At 42.3% G+C, this 24,965-nt stretch overlaps 1 protein-coding gene across 1 annotated transcript in view; it reads right to left on the bottom strand.

Annotated features, from left to right (window-relative positions):
* Positions 1-1,487: 1,487 nt before the first annotated feature.
* STK4 (serine/threonine kinase 4) overlaps positions 1,488-24,965 on the bottom strand; it is a 47,473-nt gene continuing 23,995 nt past the window's right edge. Inside the window, exons 10-11 of the mRNA XM_034067091.1 lie at positions 24,402-24,559; positions 1,488-4,721 (exon numbers count right to left, since the gene is read on the bottom strand). Of these exons, the coding sequence (XP_033922982.1) occupies positions 4,563-4,721; positions 24,402-24,559 (317 nt within the window). The 3' untranslated portion in view covers positions 1,488-4,562. The remainder of the gene's footprint in view (positions 4,722-24,401; positions 24,560-24,965) is intronic.

Raw genomic sequence — 24,965 nt, 5'->3', positions numbered from 1 at the left:
AGTTGACTTTCCCACCCCTGGGGATAAAAAAGCTGTCTAAACATCAGCCTCAGCTCATGGCTGCCTGTCAGCGTTGGGTTTGTTACTTGTATGGGACTAATACTTGTGCAAGCAGGTGCCCTACTCCAGCATGAAGGGAGTGCAGGGCAGCAGTGCCCAGGGATGGCTGCAGTGCTGGCAATGCAGCCTTTCCTCCATGCTGGGGCTCCACAGCCGCCTGTGATGCTGCTGAGAAATGCAATCTCTGCAGGCTTTCCCGGTTACTAGAAGTGCCCGCAGTCTCCCTCCCTTTGATTTCCACGCTCCTTCCTCTAACATTTAAAAGCTCACATCTATTTTGTTTCTTCCGGGATTGCTAAACCAAGGCTGACTCCTGAATGAATTCTGGATCTCGGCTTTGGTTAGTCATCCCTCCAGGACAGATTTAGTAACCGCTCAGGGAAACCACGTAGAACCCAGCAGTTCTTCATGGAAGGCAGCTCCCACTCACTGTCAGCTTCATCCTTCTCTGAGCTAGAAAGCTGAAAGTGCAGCCAGTCAGCCAGGGTATGGAGTGTGAGCCTCCAGCCTCACCTGGTGCGAAAGGAGGTGGATAAATTCACTTGTTCCTAGTCCCAAACCTGACTGCAGGGGCAGCAAAGTTGCTGCAGTGAAGTAACAGAGCAGAGATAGCAAACAGCCACAGCAGAGCTCATTGTGCCCATCTGCTCAGTGCTCCCTGGGGCAAATGAACCTCCTGCGTGTCTGCAGCTCCAGGAAGGGCTGATGATGCCTCCAGCTGTGGGGAAACTGCCCAAGCTGTCCACGATGTGTCCTGCTGAAGTGCCATGGAGTGGGCAGCACATGAGCCTGCCCCTGAACTGAAACAGAGCTCTCACATTGGAGAGCTGGAGCAGCCCTGCTCTGGAGCCAGGCTGAGAGAGCTGGGCTGGGGCAGCCTGAAGGAGGCTCGAGGAAGACCTCAGAGCAGCTCCAATGCCAAAGGGGCTCCAGGAAACCTGGAGAGGGGCCTGGGACAAGGGCCTGCAGGGACAGGCCAAGGGGAATGGCTTGAACCTGCCCGAGGGGAGACTGAGATGAGCTCTGAGGCAGAAGCTCTTCCCTGTGAGGGTGCTGAGGCGCTGGCACAGGGTGCCCAGAGAAGCTGTGGCTGCCCCATCCCTGGCAGTGCTCAAGGCCAGGTTGGACACAGGGGCTTGGAGCAGCTGCTCCAGTGGAAGGGGTCCCTGCCCGTGGCAGGGGTTGGAGCTGGAGGAGCTTTAGGGTCCCCTCCAACATAAACCAGTCTGGGATGCCTCTTGAGGTGCAGAATTGGCAACGTTCTAAGGCCAAAGAGCTGCCTGTATAAAAACGTGTATCTGACGTGTTTACTGCTCCTACAGAATTCTGTATAACACAGGTTGACCAGAGGCATGTCATGTTAAAACTTGTAAGCAAGAATACACCAGAGTGTTTTAATGCATTAATATGAGTCCCCACACTGATGCTTTCAGGTAAGGACAGTTTATTTGCACCTTAGAACAAATAAGGCAAGGTATTTGAGAAAGATCAAACAAAATCTCCTGTATCAAACTCAGAGGAATGCAATAAAAGTGACTGTTTCATACATATACAAACTAATGACCCAACACTAGTATATACAAACAGCCAGATCTTACAAAATAGCATTTCAAGTCAGCACTTTATGCCAGTGTTGCTAATTTCTTTGTTACAAAAAAAGTTAAAGCTACAAACTTCACATTTTTAAGTCTCAAATGACTGACATCATCAGTATCTCTGGGTTTTAGAAGCAAACACAATGGTTTGTCCAGAACACTTTCAGCAACGCAGATGGGCCCAAGGAGCACATGAACGGAGCTTCACAATTCAGCAGGCTTTTTGTTTAAGAACCTTGTTGGAACAGCTTTCCCTGATGGAACAAGCCTTGATCTTAGCCTGGAGGGCTCTGAGGAGTGAGCAGGTATTTATGCTCCCAGCCACCCTACAAGGGGACCAAAAATGGAATTATTTTCTCTAACAGATTGAAAAATCAGTGAAGGAGAAAATAATTCCTCTTCATTAGAGCTCCAAGCACAAGAAACATCATCAAGTCTCAGCCACTGCAAGCATTTAAGAAAGGTTCAAAGACAGTTAAGCCATTGGACCAGTTTTACTTATTTTGGTTCATTTGCTGCATTTTAAGACAATCGCATCAGCAAAGCAGAGTATTTCCAGAGTGCTTACATTCAGTTACAGCAGTCTCAGCTTGCATATTCTGTAAATAGACACCACCCTGTGGTGTTTCACCTAAAACATGGGTTTTCTAATGCCCTCTGATCACTAGAAAGTTACCTACACAGTGCAGAGGTAAAACTACTCCCAGAAGAATCTGCTTGATCCACATGCAAGCAGTGCACCATTTACTATGTCACATATCCACATGTCTCTCACAGCAGAGATGTTGGGCCAGATCCATCCAAGTGACTGATGCAAGATCCAACACTCGGTCAGGGAACTCCCTCCTCAGATGCAGGAGTTTCTTTGATGCAAAGGACACTCATAATGAACACATGCCCAGGGCAAAACATACTGCACAGGTTCCAGACGAGCACAATGCGAGCCCTGATGTTCACATAGAACTTCGCCAGACCTCATTGAAAGATCCAGACTAAGGGATTTTAGTTTGTGAACAACAATGAAGTTTTAATTACCTGGCTTTGCCAATGTAAAACTTGCCCAACACTTGAGGCTATCAGCTCTCTGGTTAGCCCAGGATGGACTCTTCCTTCAGCACCCTAGATACACTGCTTACTGCCTCCCCTTGCCCTTAGGGACAACTGGTTTGCTGGTCTCCAGAACAGCTCTGTTCACACTGTGGATCAACTGAGACAAATGGATGCAACCAGATCTGCAGAGGGGGTAAAAATGGCTTGGTTCCTTTCACAGCAATGGAGAATACCTGCTAAGGGTAGCCAAGGGTCTGCTCCAAGGGGTACAAAGAGCCTACGGAGGCATGAAATGAACACTTCACCTCTCTAGCAGCATTTGATTCAGGAGACACTGCTATTTAGTTTAAGTATCTAGGTAATGTATCAAGGCCTACTGCAGAAGAGTGACATGGAAACTGTTCCATCAGAGTGAAAATAAATCAGTAGAAATACCAAGTATTTCATCATACCCTAAATAGAGCTAAACCTACACACCTCTGCTGTTACAGCCCATGGGGCAGAGGCACCACTTGGGTCTCTGCCCTGCAACGAGGTTCTTTGCTTCTTCCATTTTACTCTCCACTCTTCCGGTGTGAGTTAATTGCACCACCCTCACAGAGATTGTACACACTGGGGCATGTTCATTGATTGAGTTATACCAGGCAGGAACATCAGGGAAATTTAAAGAAAGAACACAAGATGGTCCAGAGGAACTGGAAGATAAGAGATACAATCTCTCCCAGTAGGGCATCAGTAATTGTCTGCTCATCCAAATCAACTCTGCCTTCGCTCCACCACCATAAATGCACATCTTTGTTAATTCAACAAAGTCCTCATTTCCAGTTCAACTTTTCTGATGTGCTAAACCCTGCAGAAATGTGAAGAATTGTGAAATTAAGTTTTTATTCAAGCACCTAAAGATGTAAATCTGAAATGAAGCCTACAAAATGATTCACAAACCGTGGAGATTTTTAAGTCCTCTCAGACACAGCAGAAGTACCTAATTCCTGAGAGAGGTTCACACAACTTCCACCCATTCCAATACTGCTTCCTTTTCCCAACACTCCACCATCAGCAGGGTCTCCCTGAAGGACATTTCCAAACAGACAGATGAGGGGGAATGAGATCACCGACTGGCTTTTGGTTTTAAGTCGGTGTGGATTTTAGATTGCAGAATGCAATTTCTGATGGAGGCACAACATGCTTTATCTAGTCGTATCAATTCATAATGTACACAGAAAGAGGACAAAACTGAGGTCTTGAAGAAACCACACTTGCTTGAAGCACACAGTGTAAGGCATGGGGCTTATTACAGGCTTTTAAAATGAGATTTCAGTTTCTTTCAAAAGGCTGGAACAGTTTGAACGTGTTCTCACCCACTCTCTCCAGTGACCTAAAACTCATCAGTACCTTAACAGTAGAAAGATACAGCTAAGAGCTTGAAATTGAGTCTGTGCATTCACAAAGGAAACCAAACAAACAAAACCCCCACAAAGGTGCAGCCGTTAAATACCACAATCCATGTTAACTCAAAACCAGAGTGGACTACTGAAAGTTCAGTTGAAAAGAGAGTGAGCCAACTTCCATTAGCCTATTTCTATCTGTTCCTCCAATTTAAAAACAACCCCCCTAAAAACAGTAACAAAACTCCTTCGGAATAATGTTTTAAATATACATCTACCATTAAAACATACCATCAGGATTTTCCACTTAATGGCATTCCTGAGTTCACAAAAGGTGCTATGGAAAAATAAATGAGCAGAAGTATTGCCCTCTATTTTTTTGCTAGCGTATTTCAATAGAAATCAATCTGTTTAGTAGTCATAAAAGCAAGAGGCTGATTGTTTGAGGATGGAGGAATATTCTACTGGTGGCTCAGAAGTTCTGCTGCCGCCGCTTCTTGGCTTCAATGGCATCAAGGATCGGCTGCCGCTTCGACTGGTACTTCTGGCGAATCTCTTCAATCTCCTGCTCCATCATTGGGTCCAGGGCTGAGAGCCTCCTCTGAAGCTCATCAACACTCCAAGTCTTCAGCTAGCAGGAAGACAAAAGAACAGACATCAGCATCAGTGCAGCCACCATCCACACATCTATGGAGATTCCACTGCCCAGCTGATGGTCACAACACATCTTCCAGCAGAAGAAGGGGGAACAGTTCTGCTCCAGATTGCTGCTCTCAATGAGACTGGCACAAACCTCAGGATTCTGGGCTGCCATTGCTCATTTTACAGGCACATTACGCGCTCTGTTTAGTGACAGTGAGAGTGCATAAACCCAGTGCAATGTGTCCCTCGTTAGCTGTTTTTCTAACACTTCATTCTGCAGGCTTAGAAGAGAAATGCTACTTGAGGTGGAACAGAAGCAAAGTTCTCTCCCCCTCCCCTTTCTATTAAACTTCCTTCTGACAAGTGACAAAAGGAGACAGAATCATAGAATCACAGAACGCTTTGGGTCAGAAGAGACCTTATGATCATCCAGTTCCAACCCCTGCCAGGGGCAGGGACCCCTTCCACTGGAGCAGCTGCTCCAAGCCCTGTGTCCAACCTGGCCTTGAGCACTGCCAGGGATGGGGCAGCCACAGCTTCTCTGGGCACCCTGTGCCAGCACCTCAACACCCTCACAGGGAAGAGCTTCTTCTGATGTCTAATCTAAATCTCCTCTGTCAGTTTAAAGCTCTTTCCCCTTGTCCTGTCACTACCTGCCCTTGTCAAAAGTCCCTCTCCAGCTTTCTCATAGGTGAACAGGAATAAAAAAAAAATCATCCACTTAAGTTGCATTTGGAAAAAAAAAAAGAAGGCATTTATGTACAGTCTGGCTGAACCTCAACCATGGTGAGGAACCCCAGCACACACACTACACGTCAGTTTGGGTCAGCCTCGTCCTGATAGAGTACGCAAGTAGAATTTGTATTTGTGAAGATGTCAGGCTTGTGTGGACAAGCTTCCCTCCACTGAATTCCCTATCTGCCTGCCCTTTGTTTAATTGGCTCTGTTGTGAGTGCCAGTTTGGTGAGAACTGGCACAGGGAAGTTTTATTCTGTGATTAGAGATGCCAAGCATGACCTGGGACAGTCTAGGATCTCCACAGCTACACCTTTTACATAACAGTATAACCTTTGGAACAGACAAGATTTCAGGGTAACGTTAAGAAGTACAGACACTGGAAGTGCTTCAGATGTTCACCCAAGCAGCAGTCCTTTCCCCATCCAAGGCCACGTGATTCCCAGAAACACAGGAGAGTTTTTTGGGAACAAAGAAGTTTCAATTTTTAGACTTCCAACAAATGTTGTAATTGAGTGACTTATCTTTACTTCAGCTAAATGCAAGTGATGCTGCTGTCCTGGTTTAGCTCTTAAATTAGTCAGCTACTGCAGTTATTTTTCAAGCTATTTCTGAATCAAAAAACACAACGAAATACTTGATGTCTGTTCTAAGGCAATAACTGAATTACTGGCTATTTAATGGCAGTTTACATCAGGCCTTAAAACATATAGAAACACTAAAATATGGAAATTCTGATCCTTCTTCCTTTTAGTGAAGAGATACCAGTCCCCAAACCACAGTCATGTGCTAGCAGATTTCTCACAAGGTCATTTGAAATTTTTCAGCATATTCTGCTAAATGAGGTATTTCCTGGTAGCAGTAACAGGATCACAAATCTACATTAACAATCCAGGCACACACAAACCAAAACCTTTCCCTGCAAGGGTACACAGTCTTTGGGTCTCTCCAATCAAGCAACTGTTCATTAGAAAGACAAAGCACTTCCTCCACAAAGCTATACATTATTTAAACACATTAATGCAACTTTACTAGACAGCAGTTTAAGTTGATGCATGGCACCAGTTGCCTTTTCACACTAATTTATTATGGAGCAGGTAATTATTCAACACTTCCCTTCCTCACAGTCCAGGGAATTGAACAGTCAAATAAAAATGCAGAATAGAAAACATTAATTCAAGTACTGAACACATACACTATAGTGGAAACAAATGGCTGCCAGCTCTTCCACAGTACCCAGTGGTAGACTACTAAGAGTTTGGGAATAGATCTAATAGACCTTGCTCATGGCTTAAACCAACTACTAGATGTCAGAAATTGTCCTAGGGCTGCAGCCTTCCATGGATGCCCTTTGAGCCTTCTCCAACACCATCCCAAAATGCTGGGTGCTGCCTACAGGCAGAAAACAAATGCCAGAATTGGCAGACCAGAAGGCAGCACTGATTTGCAGTGGTCTTTCCTTGTTAATGTACTGGAACATGTTTTGCATCACGGGACATCCTCCGTCGATAATGACACACAAAGTCTTTCTGTTAACTGTAAGCAACTGCCTGCTAAGAAACACAATGGTTTTGACAATTCCTGGGACTATGTTTGTCAGGACAGATGGCAGAGAGTATGGAAGATGCTTGGAGTACAGCTAAGTCTGGAGTGGGCAAAAGCCTACAGATATATATCAATATGAACACATCAAGACGTGGATTACCTGCACAGTGCGTGATGCAGAACAAAGTACTGCATCTTAAGGAGATGATGTATTCATTACAGCTACTTAAGGAGACTGATGACAGGTTAAACAGAACGGGGATAATGGGAGAAGGAAGTGAGGAGAGTCGATGCAATGAAAAATCTAAGAGCACAGAAAAACATCCTGTGTGCAATGCTGTGTGCTTGTGAGGATGAATTAATTACAGAGTTTTCATCTGGAATAATGTCAGTGTGGCTGTGAATGCCACGCTACTCCTGAGAGAGGAAGAAAAGCCAAAGGGCAACACTAGTAAAGGTCTAGAACGTGACTGTTCACCAGAGAGGAGCTGATGAGAGACTGACAAGCGTCCAATGCCTAATGAGAGCCAGAGCCCACGCAGTTGCAGAGGATGCTCAGCCCCTCTGCTCTCACTGTGCAACAACACGAGACCCTGGGACCTGGCTGGGCTGGTGCTCAGCTTGTCCTTCCACCTGCACATGCATCGTTAAAAGCACAAAAAAAGAGAACTGCTTATACTTGATGGCCTCCACTTCACTGCATGACATTTCACTGTAAACCCATGCCACAGACTCACTCCCAGACATGAAGTTTTTAAACTCCAGCATGTCTCTCTCTGCAGTGTCAGACTCCTGGGATACTGACATTATTCTCTTAGAGAAATGCCAGAAGCAAAATAAGAAGGACAAGGACAGAGCATCTCCTGACAGACAGTTACTCAGGGTAAAGTCTCAGTGCTGAACAGCTGCAATTAGAGCTGGTTTTAGCCACATGCTCAGTCCTATTCCTCTGCTCACTTCTCCTCAGCAGTTCTTCTGTGTAAGAAGTCTAAATGTCTTTGTAAAAGCTATCTGTTTTCATCCACAGTGATCAAATAGCTAAGGCAAACTTTTAAAGGAAGCAATCTCATTTCAAATGTGAAGACTGATATCAAATGCTTGTTCTAAGGTTGATCAAACACGTTATCAACAGGGAGAGGAGGCAGTGCTGCGAAACTGTTCAAGCAATGTCGCATGTGCAGAAAGCTGGTTTTTAACCACTTCATGAATAGTGTATTTTTTCTCAAGGCTTTGAGAACAATCTTAACTCTGTAAAAATGCCCAACTGAAGACAAACACCAGAGGTGCAGTGTTCACCTGAAAACCTCACCACCATGAGCTGTTCGCTGTTCGTTAGGCTGCAAACACCACTGACAGCAACATCATGTCTTAATATGTTGATGATTTCTACTGTCATTCAGATGGACATATATAATTACATCCTTCAGAAAGATATAACCTACAGCCTTTCCATGCATATGCAGTAATGATGGCAAATCAGGAACAGATCATTTGATCTACAATTTCTTCCTAAAGGAGCAGACTCGTAAGCTATTCATGACATCCCTTTGCCAGCATTTCAGACTTGCAGATAACGACTCCACTGAACAACGTTCACCTCAGCAACTTCTGAGCTGCCATCGTTTCAAATCAGTGTTTTAAAAATAGGGAGAAAGCATTTGTTATAGTCAGGTAAAATGTCACTGCAACATGATATTCTACCGAATGCAAAAATCGAAGCAGCAAAAGGAGAATAAATAAAGGCTCTCTGCAGACATGTTAGAGAGAGCCACATATTCAATACTAAAGGGCACCATGGTCTTAAATTTATATCTATGCACTTCTGTCCTGAGCAAGAGGCAGTCTAAAAACCTGCCACAATCTTATTAAACAGACCATGCCAGATTTATGTTTCACACAAGATCCACTGCAAAACACAAAGCCTAAAGAATGAGCTCAGCCCTTCCCTGTCCTCAGGAAAAGCAAACAACAAATAAGTGAAATTTTTTTGAATTGGAAGCTAATGCAAATGGTTTTAGTTCTCTTGTACCCACAGCCCATACACTGAGGTGCACTCATACCTGGTTTTCCTATAGTGGGGTCTATAGATTGACCAGTTTGGAACCTACCATACTTCTCCAGTCCCTCAATGGCCCTTCAGCAGTACAAGGTCACCACTGCCCCAGACCAGTCTGCTCTACTGATATTAATACAATGTCCAGTAATCCCCAAGTCACTTCAGCTACCATTCTTATTTGCTTCTCTACCAAAAAACACTGCCAGCAAAATCCTCTTGCTGCATGAATTATGAGCATCAAATAGAAACAGAGCTGTTTCCCAGCAGCTTTCACACATTTCTCGCCCAACAAAGAGTTTCAGCAGAGCACTAACTTACCAGCTGCACAGGAATAAAAAATATTATCTTGGGGCAAGTGAAAAACATGTTCCTCCTGCAACTTTCCTCTTGCTGACACTGAATCTGATCCCTAGATTTAGCACAAAGCCTTTTTTCTTCGCACCTTTGCTATGTTTCATGCTACCTGGGCTTTGATTTTAAATACTATCTTGAAGTCCTGAAGCTTGTGGCAAACGCGAACCCTCCATTTCCAGGGTGGGGATGTAGTTGCTCTACAGTCATCTTTCAAATGTGCAGATGGATCCTGGCTTCTGGAACAAAACTGGAATATATATGACATGGGTGAGATGAGGTTATTTTCCTCACAGTGGAAGGATTTGCACAGTTTTGCAGGAGGAGGATATTTTCAAGTCTTGATGTACTGCAGATCCTGCAAATAAAATTAGGAAGTTGTTCTCTCTTTCCTCAGCCCTCCAGTCATACCCCTTTACCATAATATCTGAGTTCAAACACTTGTCTTCCACATACAGAGAGTGTTCTCTGAATATCCTCCCACCTTTACCACTAGTAGCCTGTGGCTTTTTAGAAGGGGAACACCCAGCTGCAGCAGTCTGTCTGCCTTTCATTCAAATATTCCAGGTGGCACTTACTGCTTAACATAACTTGCTGTCAAACTTTCAGGTTTTAAATAGCCTTTGGAAAAACTGGCTTTAACAATTATCACTTCATAAGGGGCAGTGGGAGTTTGAAGACTAAAATACAGAAGTAATAAAATTGCAGCTTCCCACGCTACACTGGGAAACAAATTTTTAGTAGAAAAGACATGAGTTAGATGGGAACTAAAGACAAAACAAATTCATTGTCTATTTAGCATAGCTTTTATTGTTATATCTTCCTTTTCTGCCTAGTTTTATGCTGCAATCTGTCAGTTCTTGACTGCATGCCCAGTGATCAAAGCCCCCCAAAGAAACTGAAGGCATCTTGAGTCATATTAGTAGGGAGCACAACTTTCATCTAGTTGTGCGTATTTAGACAAGCAAAACCTAAACATGACTTGAGAAGGGTTTTTATCCAAACCAAGTTACCTAAGCTATGCTAAACATTAAATGCCAAATAGGAATTTGCTGCTAGAGATAATGGAAAATATTACCCCTGTAATAAAGTAGAAAGACGCAACTTTGGAAAAACAAAACCAAATCAAACCAACCAAACTGGGTCTACAACTGTATGGAAGCACATCTGAGCCCCTCACAGAAGGCAACTGATCACATTTGACACCAGAAGTGGCTACATACCAGAGATAAGTACAGCAGAATTCCTACAAGTAGTCTATTAAGTGTTCAGATGTCCTTTGGGATGGGAGGCTCTTGACAGAAGAGACTGATTAAACTCTCACTTCACTTGACCTTGGCTATCAGCAATGTTATCAAGATGCTTCCCTTCCGATAAAACCAAGGGCACACTTGTAGTTCCTCGCCACGATCCTGCAGATCAGCTTGATGCGCATCCACCTCAACTTCTGAACTTTTCTTCTATCACCTCCTCAAGCAGAGTTTTATTTTTGGGAGGCAGTCACCCATTGGATGCCACTTGCTGCAACTATTTGTAGCAACCACCTCGGAGCATAATTCAGCCTGCAGCATGCGGGAGTGCATGGGTGCTATAGAAGACCATAAGCTAAGGAGAGGTGTCAAATCTCAAGGATTCATGAATGTGAGCTCTGACAAGTGTAAGAACTGAGATTATTCTGGAGTTAGCCTTCTGTAACTTGAAAGACTGGTTAAACACAGTAACAATTAAATGCTCGTATCAAATATACACTGAGGGAACAGATTACTGAATAGTACTATGCACTTTTTTTAAACCAGCAAAAAAAGCATTCAATTTCTCTGGCCAAAATTAAATGCAGAGGGTGATTTCTCATGCTAAGTAGTGCACCAGACTTTAGGTCTTGAAAATGCTGATATAAATTGATGTTGAAATAGCAAGCCATTTTTTTTCTTTAGCATTTAGCATTTTCTTGGCATTTCCTTAGCATTAGCAGCCTTCCAGTATCTGAAGGAGGCCTACAAGGATGATGGAGAAGGGACTCTTCATCAGGACAAGAGCTGATAGGTTCAAACTTAAAACAGGGGAAGTTCAGGTTAGATACAAAAGGAAGAAGTTCTTTACTGTGAGGGTGGTGAGGCCTTGGAACAGGTTGCCCAAAGAAGTGGTAAATGCTTCAATGCCTGACAGTGTTCAAGGCAGGAACAGTGTTGGACAGAACCTTGGGCAACACGGTCTAGAGTGAGGCATGGCTGCCCACAGCAGAGGGGTTGGTACTGGAAAACCTTAAGGTCCTTGCCAACCCAAGCCATTTTATGATTCTGGGATTCTATTTTTTCCTGAAATGCTGGCTCAATACCATTTGGCAGACTTTCAATCACTGATCTAAAAATTAAGTGCCTTGTTCTCTTTAATGTTTCTAGCATAAGGAGGCCTTGATGTAATGCATGAGCAGGCATTAACTATTTATTCACTACAAGATGTGAAATGCAAGGGACGCCAGAATGTAAGAACATAGAGGCACTTACCACCCACTTTTTCATCATGACTGTCAGGTCCCTACAACTCTACCAATCTGTTATGCAGCCATGCTACAGAGGGGCTACAGTAAATCAGAATGAACCCCAGTGCCGACACAAGCTCTAATTATTTTGACTTCCCCCCTTCTAGCATTTCAGCATGTCTAAAGTTCCTCACTGTTATGAAAGCAGTGGATGAAATGTGCTCACTATGGGATTTCATGCAAGATTAAATATACAGATATTAATCTTTCAAAGGACTTGAAAAATAAGTCTCGGCAGCACAAGCTTCTGCTTTTAATGCATCTTAATTATTTAGGTAATGTGCTAGCAAAACACATCATGGGCTGCAGCACCCAGCCCAAGTCAAAACAGCAATGTGGCTAGAACTTCCCAGAGAAAGCCAACAGGGGCTGTGGTCAGTGTACATCTGGAGACAGTTGTTTCAGACCACCTCACCTTGACAGCAGGTGACTTCCCACAAAGAAAGAACACTCAACTTTCAACTACATCATCACACGCTCTAGAGCTGACTCTTAAGTCAGTGCAAGTCAAGCAGCTGAAACAGATAAAAGACTACAAGCACAACGTCCCGTTTTGCGGAGGACAGATGGACACTAACACACATTCAGTGTCTGATCTCTAGCTGAATTGGAAAGAAGTATTTTAATGGAGAGTTTTATCAGAGGAGACCCAGGCCTTCTCAAATGATGTTTTTGGGTTAGCTCTGCCTTACTTTCAGAAATGCAGAGCATCTTACTACTACGATACTAGTAAAGATTCTAGATATTTTCTATGTAGCTCTGCTTATTTGATTAAAATAAAGCTGTATGATACCAGACCATTGTATCTGTACTATTCCTGCAGAACTACTGGAAGGCAACGTATGCCATTTTCCTTCATGCCAGACACACCATGGAGATCACATCTATACTGGAAACTTCCCTCTGTCCTGCTTCTGCAGGAGGATCTACTGCCAAGCCCTCTCTTTTCAGCTTAGCATCCTGCTAGCTTGGGAAGGCTTCTCTCAAGCTGCCACACAGTCACAGCCTGACGGGCTGCATGGGAAGCTGCCCCTGCATTTGGGACACTGCTGCTCACAGCACTAGTACCACTGATGGAGTCTCACTCACCAGTGGCTGTTGAGGTCACTGCTCTTTAGCCAGATCAGCCATAGTTTTATTACTCAACTATCTCTTGTTTCAGGCTATGTTTGCACTCATCATGTTTGATCCTGCTGGTTCAGCAAGAACTCAAGTGTACTTTCAGTAGCTAATTCCTATAACTGCTATGGAAGAGACACACAACTGCTCCTTCACCAGCTAAGAGATGCCGCTGCTTTGCTTTCTCACCCTCCCCACAATCAGGAGGTTTCTCCCCATTTCTTGACAGGATGTCAAGGGGAAATCTTTGCTGCTAGCAAGAGATCAGAAAATTCCCCAATACCGGAACCAGTTTCAGAGGATTATAGCAAACATCCAGATCTGTTTGGCCACTCTGGCTACCCAGACATAACTATGCAGTGATTATGCAGAGTGGTTACCCACAGAGCAGGAGAGGCTGCACAACTGCAGGAAGACCATAGCCTCCACCAATAACGCTGCCATCCCTGAGCTGCTCTTAGCCAAGAATTGCACTTTAGTAATCCTTACTGTAATCCTTGAAAGGCTCAAGAAGTTTTGGTGTTATGGCCAGCACAACCATATAACCTCTGGTTACTATTATTACTCTCAGCATTGTACAGAGGTTATATTAAGGAAGAAAACCCATCCAAAGCTCTAATCATTGATGTAAGTGGTCATTTAAAAAAAGCAGTAATTGAAAGAGCAAATGCATTTTAATCTTCCAAGATCCAAGATCAGATTTCCTTTTTTAGCCTTAGTATCAATTATGAGTATGAATAACATTATTCACTCACAGAATCCTCCCAAGTACCACACACACTTAATCTAAACAAAGGAAATGACAAGTTGTGTCAGTGTTATTCTGCAGCACTGAACTTCAAGGAGTCCAAATCTTAAAAATCCTTTGGGGATTTAGAAAGTGGCTGACTAATCCTGGAACCACAAAGACAAGTTATCTCATTGGGGCTTTTTTCAGCAACTGAATTAGAAACCAAACTAAAAGGTCAGCCTGTCTGGACAAGAAAAGTAAAAAAAGAGCAAAAAAGGAGCATCACTTGCGTATAAAAAAAACACTTGCTTGCCAGAGATTCGATTAAGGAAAAACACAGTAGAGGTTTTTTGGCCTTCTTTAAGTGATTATGCTTTTAATTTTCTTAAGTAAGAGTACCAAAATACCTCTGGACATGCTAAAATAAATCATGGCATTGGGCTTTGAAGATCTGGCAGCTGCACGATTCAATGAAAAGTACACAGCTGACCAGTGTGGGGTTTTAATCTTTCTTTAAGAAAAGCAATCTGTCAGAAAATGCTGATTCCTTTAAATCAAATAAAATCCTCTATAAATCTGAGAGGTTTAACTCAGTTCTGCTAGGAGGGGACCATGGGTCTGTAATGGAGCTTCCTTCCAATCCGGTATACCCCATCCTCCTCTCTCCCTTGATCTTAAGGGCTTTACTCACTTAAGGATTAACAAATTTATTTATTCAGGATTACTTATCCTGAACAAAACACTACTTTTTCTACTGAAAAAGTAGAACTTTGCTCCTCCACAGTACCTTATTTCAGACACTTGTCCAGATGAGACCCTGCCCATTGGACAGTATTCACAGGGGCTTGATGGAGACTTTATCCCCAGGCTTTTCCCTTATAGTCTAAAGACTCCATCCTCCACGAGGTAATCCAGAGCAGCCCCACCAGGCTCCTGATGCAGAGGGTCCCCCAAAGCAGCACTTTTTGCTACAGATGAGAAAAACCTGGATGAGATTGCCATTGTAAGCTACATTACCCTTTACAAACATTTGTGCTGACAGATGAGTTGCAAGAAGATTTTAGAAGCATTTCAAACAGATCTTGTCTGAGCAGCAGTGTTCTTTCTTTAAGGAAGATGTTGTGCCAAGAACACACCCAGCCTTGAAAACAGATCTCAAGGCATAACAAGGCTCAAACAGGGTTTCTAAAGAATTCAGTACGCTCAGAGATTTTTCCAATGTATCACCTTCAATTATTAATTCCTCTTCCCTTTCTTCCAGAGCAGAAACACACGTTGCAGCCTGACCTTAAACATACAGTGGTGGTGGAACAAATCCCACGATCAAAGGCCCTGGGTGAAGTTCTCTTAGTTCATCCACAAAACTTTCAGTCAATGTCTCAGCTGATTAAATGCAACAGTAGGAACGGGGCCTCAAAGATAGTCCTGGATGTGGAATTTACAAGTTCGAGCACTCTCATGATGAAGCTGATTCAGATTACATTATTTCAGTCTCCATTAAGGGTTACGATCTAAGCAATTCAACACAACAGCAACTCATTTTACTTCCCACTCACCGAAAGTTTCCTTTAAAAGCCTTATGTCACAGAAGGCCTGCTATATACAAAAATATAGCAGAAAATGAAAATCTGACAGCAGGTTGTGGCAGTAAGTGCTTTGCAATCAATGTCAGTATGTGCCAAACTGAAAAGCAGGTGGTGAGCAATGACCCTGTTACCAAACCGAAGAGAGCAGAAATCTATTCTTTTCCATAGCAGATAGAAGAGTGAAGCCACTGAACTCCCTTTCTGAATTTCAACTATTGCTAACGATTTTGAAAACCAAGGGTGGTATCTTCAAGGGGGGTTTATTGTTGTTATAAAGGGAATTTAGAAACATTTGTAAAACCTACATCCATGGAGCTTGCTGCAAATCACATCAGTGGTTTGAAGCAGCCATGAATTTGATGAGGTTTGCAGTAAGGTTCACAGTGTCTTCATCATGCAAATGTTACAAAAGATTCAAGGCCACTTAACAAACAATAAGAGATAAGCAAGCTGTTCCTGGGCTTGTTTTTAAAATGACTGCATGTTTGATTACAAAGTGACAAAATGAACCATTTTCTTTCATAAAGCTGTCACAAATTAAAAGTATTTGCTGGGAAGAACACACTAAATATGCTGAAAGGGTAATGCTTAGAAGAAAAACAAACAATTAGCAGGGCTTTCAAAATTCTTGGCAGATGGCTGAAGGAAAAAAAAAGGAAATCCATTTAAGGGACATGAATGTTATGAATCAAGGCAGGTGACATTTAAAACCAATGTATAAAACATCACAAAACCTGTCGCTCTTTATAAATCATACTTCACAGTGGAAATTACGTCTAGGTACTACACAGTACTTCAAGATCTTCCTCAATTACCAGAATATACCATGGGGGTACGGTTTCAGGTTTGAAAAGGGTCTATCCTGGACTGCCTTCTGTTGTGAGAAGAAAATAGTCTTTTTATTTGAATATGGTTTTGACATCCCCCCCCATGGCCTTAATGCTCTTCCATTGAAAGCAAGCTTTATTTTAGATTCAGCACAGCACAAAAAATATCTCCTCGTGTTTACTCGCTTCCCAACTAAGAATCTGCCCTAGTTGCATAGCACATAGACAGGGCTATCTATCAGCCACCCCAGATCCGGCTTTATCTCTCAAACTGATGAATGCCCTGGCAAATAAGCCCTCTTTATGATCAAAGTAAAACTACTGGAAGAAATCAGTGCCTGACAAGTAATTTTAGTCCATCCACTGCTGGGAAAAAGGAGAGCTCATGACAGATGAAGGGAGGAAATTTTTGGCCAGAGAAATCTCTGAAGATTCGCTGAAAGTGTTTGGCTTAGTCTCATAAAAAACATTATTGAGAAAAGCTCTATTTTCACCAAACATTTTTTTTCTTTCTATGCAGAACTATGCATATTGAAATGAAGTTTTGGAACAATCATTCTTCTTTCATCACACAAGGGTCAGAGCAAATTGCTCTCTTAGAAAATAAAGACTGTATGCCCAGTTTCATAAATTCAATGGAAGTCCCAAGAATATTTGATCTTCAAGTAATCCCATTTAAATGACTGGCAAATGTGCACACTCTAATAAAGCTTTTTTTGCTCCTGTCCATGCAGAGAGACTTTCTGGAGTCTTAAGTAACCAGCTCAGATTATTCACTTGTGTAATCTGGATGGGAGAAAGGAGGAACAGAAAGCTTAGTGTAGAGGCCTGCATCTGACACCTTTACCAAGCTGCTTAAAAGACAGAAGTAAAAAGAAGATAAAGCTCTGAGGATCACAGTAGAATCAGGAAACACTATAAAATGATGAACTATAAAAAGTCACACAACAGCAGCTTACTCATGTAATGCAAGTACTTTTCTTCTAGCATCTGCCTTATTCATGTATCCTCAGCATGCCTTCCTCCTACTGCTAAAAAAGACTGAAGACCAGTTCCAGCAGAATGAGAGCAAATTATTTAGTCTGCCATCATTTCCAAAGACTGCAACTATACAGAAAATATTCCCAAGTTTCTAATCGATCGGACTTTCACAAGAACAAAAGCTAGTAAAGCTATAAAGCATCAATATTAGATTGCTAATAAATGCTATCCAAATGAATGTTCAGAGAAACCAAAGACATTGAATATTCCAGGTACTGGAGACAACAAGCTGTTCACAAGACAAACGACACCTTCACAGACAGAATACAATAAATTAGACACCACGGTCATTGTAAAGCAGAATGTGTTTACTGTTATTGATCAGCAATAAATCACCTGCCCTCTAACAGTCCATCCCCATAAATCATTTCCAATGAAGGAAACAGATGGTTCCAGTACACAGCTGTTCTTCACCACAGTCTTGAGCTGAGAGAAGAAATACGCTGTGACACCTGTACTGAACTGTAGTTGTTCTATAGTGGCACAGGGGAAGCAGCAGTGTGATGGAAGAGACTCAACACTGTGCACCATGATACCAGCCACAACTTCTGCAGACTCATGGCAAGGCTGAGCAGTGTATGGAGCATCAATCACTGCATCAAGTCCCTGTGCTGTGCTGGCTGTGACTCCAGCCTGCAGGGATCCATTGTGGCTGGCATTCTTAGTGCCTGCAGACCAGAGGCTGCTTCTGCGGATCAGGTGTGGTCCACGCAGTGTCAGGCTGGTGTCTACCACCAGACTCACAAATACAATATGATCCTAATGTGATCTGACTTGCTTTGAAAGAATTAAGCTTTCTATAAGCTCTTCAGTAAGAACTTCAGTCTCTTGCTATCACATTAATACCCATTTTTTCTAATTATAAGAGGAAGGATTCACATTCAGGATTTCACTGCAAACCAGGAGCCATTTGCTCATCTGAACAAGCTGAAGACACCATTAGGCTAACACACTGAACATTCTCTGAAGGATGGCAAAGATATCAGAAGTGTTTTTACTTATTTACCTATTTTAAAATCTTTGTTTCCAATGTAATATTTCAAACTACTAAGTAAAAGCATAGAAGTAATGTTAATAAAAACCAGTATATCCCAGATGAGAGCAGGATAACTAAACATTGACTCAGAAAACAGAAAATGCTATTTGCCTTTACTGCTTCAAAGAAAAGAATCATACCTCTGCTCAGGTTAGAGGAAAGCTTGCTTTCATTTCCATTATACTTGTAAAAAAGTAGTAGCTGTTAAAAGCTCTGCCTACAAGCTGCTTACAGACACACAAAAAACATCATATTTTCCTATCAAGTAAGTATAAATGGACATAGAGCTATGCAAAGTTACTTAAAAGAGGCTGCAGTCGCAATAGCAACTCTTGCAGTAGGTATAATTCAGTAACTCTAAAAGATATGAATATACTTTAGGAAGCTGAACATTATTAAAATTTAAGTGTTTTCTTGATTTTTTGCTTCAACAGTTTGTCAGACGATTGCATTTGTCTCTTACTTGAACTAACTGCAATTGTGAAATATGCTTCTATTGCTCCCCCCTGTCCCCCTGGCTGGTGAACCATCCAACTCCTACAGCATCCTGTTCCAAGGAGCCTCTGGCAGGGCTCTGTGTAAAGAAGAACTGTCTGGAGCAAGAGCTCCTAAACAAACCCAAAGACCACAATAAGCAGTCTACAGACACTTTGGAAACAAAACCACCTCATTTCAAACCCAATCAATTTTAAGGAGTACAACCCTCAGGGAGGTCAGCAAGCTGGGGCCCACACACTTTGGAAGCAAGGGGCTAGAAAACTGGTTACTGGAAAGAGATCTGTAGCTGTGGGATCAAACCCAGCCCTCCCTCCTGCTCCTGGAACTCAGCAAAGTCCTTCCTCTGCCCATCTCTGGCAGATGGTGAGGTGGAGATAAAACTGTCGCTTGTACAAGAGGGCTCTAACTGTGCAGCCCTGGCAAAAGTGGCAGATCAGCACCTTCATTCTTCCCTCCAATTAGAGACAATTAACACCTCCTGCTCATCTTCCTTCTTTTGCTCTGTAAAAATCTGAGAGGCAACAGTTCTACTGCCTGCAGGATGCTCTTCCCCAGCAGTAGAGAAACAGATGACACTGTGAACTGAAAAGTGTTAAAGTCTGTTTTGGAACTGGGGGAAATCACACCAATCTTTCCTGTCCAAAGAAATTCCCATCAGCAGCCAAAGAGACACTTCTCAAAGGGAGCTAAAAAGATGAGCTAGTGCAGAGAATAGCGCTTGGAGCATGGAAACACAAGAGCTGAAACACAGGTTCACTTGCAGCACACTGAACTGTGAACAAAGGCCAATGACAACTGCCGGCTCCCACCGTCCTTCCATAGAAAGCTGAGGAATTTGCCCTGTCTACTCCCTTCTGCAAACCCTGACACTCTCAAGAATATACACTGTAAGGAAAAAAGTCCTGCTCCAAAGTTCTGCTCCACCTGTGAAGGCAGACCCTCTTCACTGAGCCAAGGAGGGAGAAGAAAAGACCCAAAACACTGGCTGTTGATAACTGTAAGAAAAAGGAAAGGTCTCATTTACCAAGACTTAGCAGATGCAAGCAAATCAAGGTCTTTGCAAAGGAACCAGGGTACTTCTTCGGGAAGAGACATGAACCTTGTTTGTGAATATCAGGTTCCTACCCAGACTTGCAGCAGGAGGATGGAGATTGCCATCTGCTGATGGTTGCAGCTCTCCACTGAGGTCCTGCAGGTGAGTGGCAATTCCTCCCTTCAAAAGCTCAGCTGTCACCTGGTGTTCTTCCAGTGAAGCACAGATAACAAGAGCAGCTGAATACAATGCAGAAGTGCCTGTACCAATTAAGCTCTTGACAGGCTGCACTGCACAGGCCAGGAAGGGTTGGCACATACACAGGTACTGGAATCAAAAAAGCCTTGGAGCAAACAGCTTCAACTGCTTGTGTAAAGCCTGCAAGAAGACTTGATGTCCTGCAGTACTCTTGTTCTAGTGTCTGTTACAAGTTAGGTCCTATTTGACTCCACATCCAAACAAGCCCTTAGGATAGTTAATTTGCATAGATTCACTGATACATGAGAAATTATGAATCAGAGTTACAGAAAATCCTAAACTCAACACTACAGGTATTAAAAACTCAGCAGCTGCATCATGATAGCAAAACTCAAGCTTGACAGGGTCTCTACTGCCACTCATTTTTGTCACAGGGGATACCACATGAATGAAATAACATTGAGAAGGTTTCAGTACTGTCATAGCTGCCATAAGCCGTGAACGGCTGGAACCTGCTAATTTGCTAACAAAATAGTCTTTCAGCGAAATGATTAGTGATATAATACCCAACATTCTGGATGACCCACAAATATGTGCTACAATAGGTTTGGCAAGACTGAAGGCCTTTCAAGCACAGCCAGAAGAAAAGAAGTGATCCCACTTTAGCCACAAGTGATATTAGAACCTGCTCAGAGCATTTAAAAGGCTTTTAAAATAGGAATAAGCAAAGGGTTTGTTGTGTCTAAGGGGAGGAAACACTGCACAATTAATTTTGCTGTGTATTACAGTACTACTGAAAGATTAAAGTGAAAAAATGCAGGACATTGTCCAAACAAATCTTCTGGCATTATTAATTTAAGTCTGTGCAGCAGTATGTGACTAATGCTCACTGGCAAAATGAAATTCAGCTACAAAAATCCTGAGATCTGATTATGGCAATTAGGAATTACACATACACTGCAGCCTGTCCCTTAACACTCTACCCCTGCAGCATTTTCATATTAGAGTTTGTTATACTCTTCCTAAATGCAAGAATTTCTGACAATAATTCGTATTTTCCCCTCCCATATTGAATACACCATAATGTTCCTGAAAACATTTTTTGTAATCAAGTGGGGCTTAAATCTTTCGAGATCCCTGTTCATACACGAGGGGATAAACATTAACACCATCAGGCATTGACTGAACAGTTAATAATAATTTCTGCCTCAGAAATCCAAGGCTGGAAATACACTGCTGGAAGTACACTGGTTTATGCCACCTCTGACACAACCAGGACATAGCCAGAGCATCACGTCTGGAGTAACGGAGCTCATCACCTTTCAGAACAGGATCTCTGGGGTTTTCAGCTCCACAGTGGATGGGGCTGACTCAGTCTAACCCCCATCTAACATGGCATTGCCATTGTGATATAAAGAGTGTCTTAGTTGCCTGCTTCAGAGAAACAATGTGAAGAAAAGGTCGAATGGTTTTCCCACAGGGGAAAAGAGCAAAAATTTTTGGTAATTTAGTATTGCCTTTTTTGTTTTTGGAAGACAGGAGACTCCAGGTGCAAGTCACATCGGAGGCAGTGGAATACAGAAGAGAATACAGAATACAGAAGGCATATTTATCTAGTCTGCAATAGAACAAAGCAACAATACTTCAATAATTTCTTATGGCCCAGGAGGAACTTGTATTCACCCAGAATCTCACTGATCTCATCTCCACTTGGAACCCTGCAGATTCCACCAAGTCTGCTCAAACCTTCCCACTCTGACAATGCAGAAGTAAGTTATAGCTGCAGGAGTATCTAGGACAGATGGACTTGATGTACCTAATGTTTTTTTTTTCATTCCACAAAGCTTATTTCATTGAGGCTTTCAATTAATACAGCATTAAAAAACATGACTTTTACCCAGAACTAGCCATCAAATTGATACATTTTTAGCCAAAGGGGAAAAATACCCAGTTTTAATTCTGAATACACAATGTGAAGTTACTGCTAACCCTCAGATAAGAGCTATACAAATACCCATGTGTATTTATAAAGGTTGCTTTCATACATTTTTCTTGTCCTACAGAAAAGAGAGTAGCTCTGTTACTAAATCTGCATGCAAGACAGGCTGGGATATTCATACACAGTTGAACTGGAGGAATAAATACAGCTGGGAAGTGAAATTCCTACAAATTACTAAACAAAGGTGACGCAAAGCCTGAGTTATTGCTAGCTTTTATTGCTTGCTTTTATTGCTTGCAGTGCACTGGTAATCTATGCACAGGGCAATACTTCAGTGCTAATGGAAATCAGAAAACAAGGCCACGTGCATTTTAAACAGTTGCTTCACACGTTCTAAAAATACATGTAAGTCCCATTTGCTAGAATGGCACCGACCTTTCCTGTGTCATCCCCTCTGCTTGTGCTGCTCGCTGGGTACAGCCTGGACCTACAGCTCATGGTATGGAGGGTGGAACACATTGTACTCAGTGGAAATAAGGGTAATTGGTAAACTTGTTATCAATCAAATTAGAAAGTAAAATAATTACAGCAAATTTTCCCTTGGGCCATCTTCTGCAGACTACAAAGGACTTCTAAGATAGTCCAAACCCAGGACGTTTCCTGGGAAACATCACACATTGAAAAGATAATTGTTAATCATTCAATTAAGTTACAGCATGTAAGGTGAATGAGATAAATGAAATATCTGACTTGACTGGAATCGTGTTTGGCCCAGACCCTGTGATACACAGGCAGCTTGCAGGTTACATATGCAAAACACGTTTATGCAGAGACTTTAAGTCTTCAGGCTAAAGACACATGGAGCAAAGGGCTATGTCCTGGTTTCAGCTGGGACAGAGTTAATTTTCTTCCTAGTAGCTGATGCAGTGCTGTGTTTTGGATTAGTGTTAGAATAATGTTGGTAACACAATGTTTCAATTGTTGCTAAGTAGCACTTACTTTAAACCAAGGACTTTTCAGTTTCCCATGCTCTGCCAGTGAGGAGGGGCACAAGAAGCTGAGAGGGAGCACAGCCAGGACAGCTGACCCAAACTAGCCAAAGGGATATTCCATAACAAGCATGTCATAGGTAGCATAGAAACTGGGAGGATGTTTCCAGGAGCCACTGATCACTTCTCAGGGGCATCGGTCAGCAGGTAGTCAACAACTGTGTTGTACATCACTTGTGTTTCCTGAATTCTATTTGTCCTTCTCTCTTCTTCCTATGATTCTTATTATTTCTATTATTATTTTACTTCATTTCCATTATTAAATTGTTCTTATCTCAACCCTGGGGTTTTACCTTCTTCTAATTCTCCTCCCCATTCCACGTGGGACAGGGAGGAAAGAGTGAGCGAGCGGCTGTGTGGTATTTAGTTGCTGGCTGGGGTTAAACCACAGCAGGCTACAAGAGAGAGAATGCAGCAGGTCCTTCAGCCACCCGTCCTTTCAGTCTAAATAAGAAAATGTGAGATGCAGCAGCACAGACAACAGAACGTATGGAACAGCAGTAGTCTATCCAACCTGCACAAAGAGAATGAAAGGCTCCAGCTATTATCCCAGCCTCAAAATAAAGCATCTCCTGGAGTCGTGACTAGCAGCGGGATTTTGCTTTCCACACTGCTTTGTAAAGGTGGAGTGAATCTCGCCAGCTACTGAATGCAGTGTGACAACCTGAACCACGGGCAACACCAACAGGCATTGTAAAGGTGCACAACACACTTGAAGTACAAAGTGCTTGCAGTGAAGTGTTATTGACAGAAACAGCGGAGGGAGCAGTGTTCAGCAGAGCATGAATCTTCCTGCATTCTGAACCCCAAACAGAAATTTTCCATCCTTATAAAAAAGAATGGTATCACATTGATGAAGAATAAACCTTTCTCTGGAGTTCTGAAAAGTTCCTCAAAATTCTGACCACATGAACCTTAAGTTAGAGTGACTGAAACTGAAGATCTGCAAGAATGAAGACAAGTTTGATGTTTATATAACAGAACAAAGCCCAGTGCCAAAGCTGGAGAAAAACATGGAAATTCAATGGTTCTAACACTGTTCTTTGTCAAACACTACACATTTTGGATTTGCATTTTCCAACTGCCATCTGGAATTCTATTTTTTTTTGTTTTAAATGTGTAACTGGGAAGTAAAGGAAGATGGCTTGTACCCTCACTTTTGTTCCTTTGTTTGCTTTTAAACAAGTATACAAGTAACAACCGGTTCCTATTAACAAGAAATACCTAAAGAAAGTAAGTGTTTCAAAATGCCCCATCCAAAAGCATTAGCAATTAGAATCTCCTCAAGTTTCCATTAGTCTGTCAAAACAAGAAATAATCTTATAGCAGCTCTGACTAAAACTCTTAAAGATTGTCACACTGATTGAATTTCAAAGTATAGACTTACAAATTCGTAGTCTCCATCCTGCGGTACTTTCCAATCTGATGAATTCTTTGTCTGGCCAGGCACATTCTTCCCAAAGCTATTGATTTGATTCTCCTTCTCCTTCTGCTCAAAATATTCCAGGAATGAGGGTCTGGCTGGCTGCATCGTTTCATCTCTCCCTAGAAATAGGAAAAATAAAATTAAACAAATGTTTTGAAAAATACATTTTTGGTTATAAATATCATATCCAAAAGGGGTTTTATTTTTTTTAGCACACACTAAATCACGTAGTACTGATAAAGTACTGGCTAAAGTACTATTTTTTCAATAATAAAACTGGCTGTGCACTAAGAAAACTGGAAAAAGGAAGCTTAAAGCCCACCACGCAAGTGATCACAATGCTGGAGGCCTTGGCCTCTGCAATCCATCCATCAAATCATGCTACCAGGTGACCAAGCTCCATGCACTGAATACTAAAGTGCTACCAACTAGAGAGGCTGGGTTTTTTCATCCCAGCCAGGTTGCATACACTGCAAAATATGCAAAGATCCAAAACTAACAAAGCATTATTTTACAAGCAGAAAC

Source organism: Melopsittacus undulatus, chromosome 10 (assembly GCF_012275295.1).
Source record: "Melopsittacus undulatus isolate bMelUnd1 chromosome 10, bMelUnd1.mat.Z, whole genome shotgun sequence".
In the NCBI taxonomy this organism is placed as follows: domain Eukaryota; kingdom Metazoa; phylum Chordata; class Aves; order Psittaciformes; family Psittaculidae; genus Melopsittacus; species Melopsittacus undulatus.
Note: the sequence above shows the minus strand (reverse complement) of the source record. Positions and strands in the feature narration are given on the sequence as shown.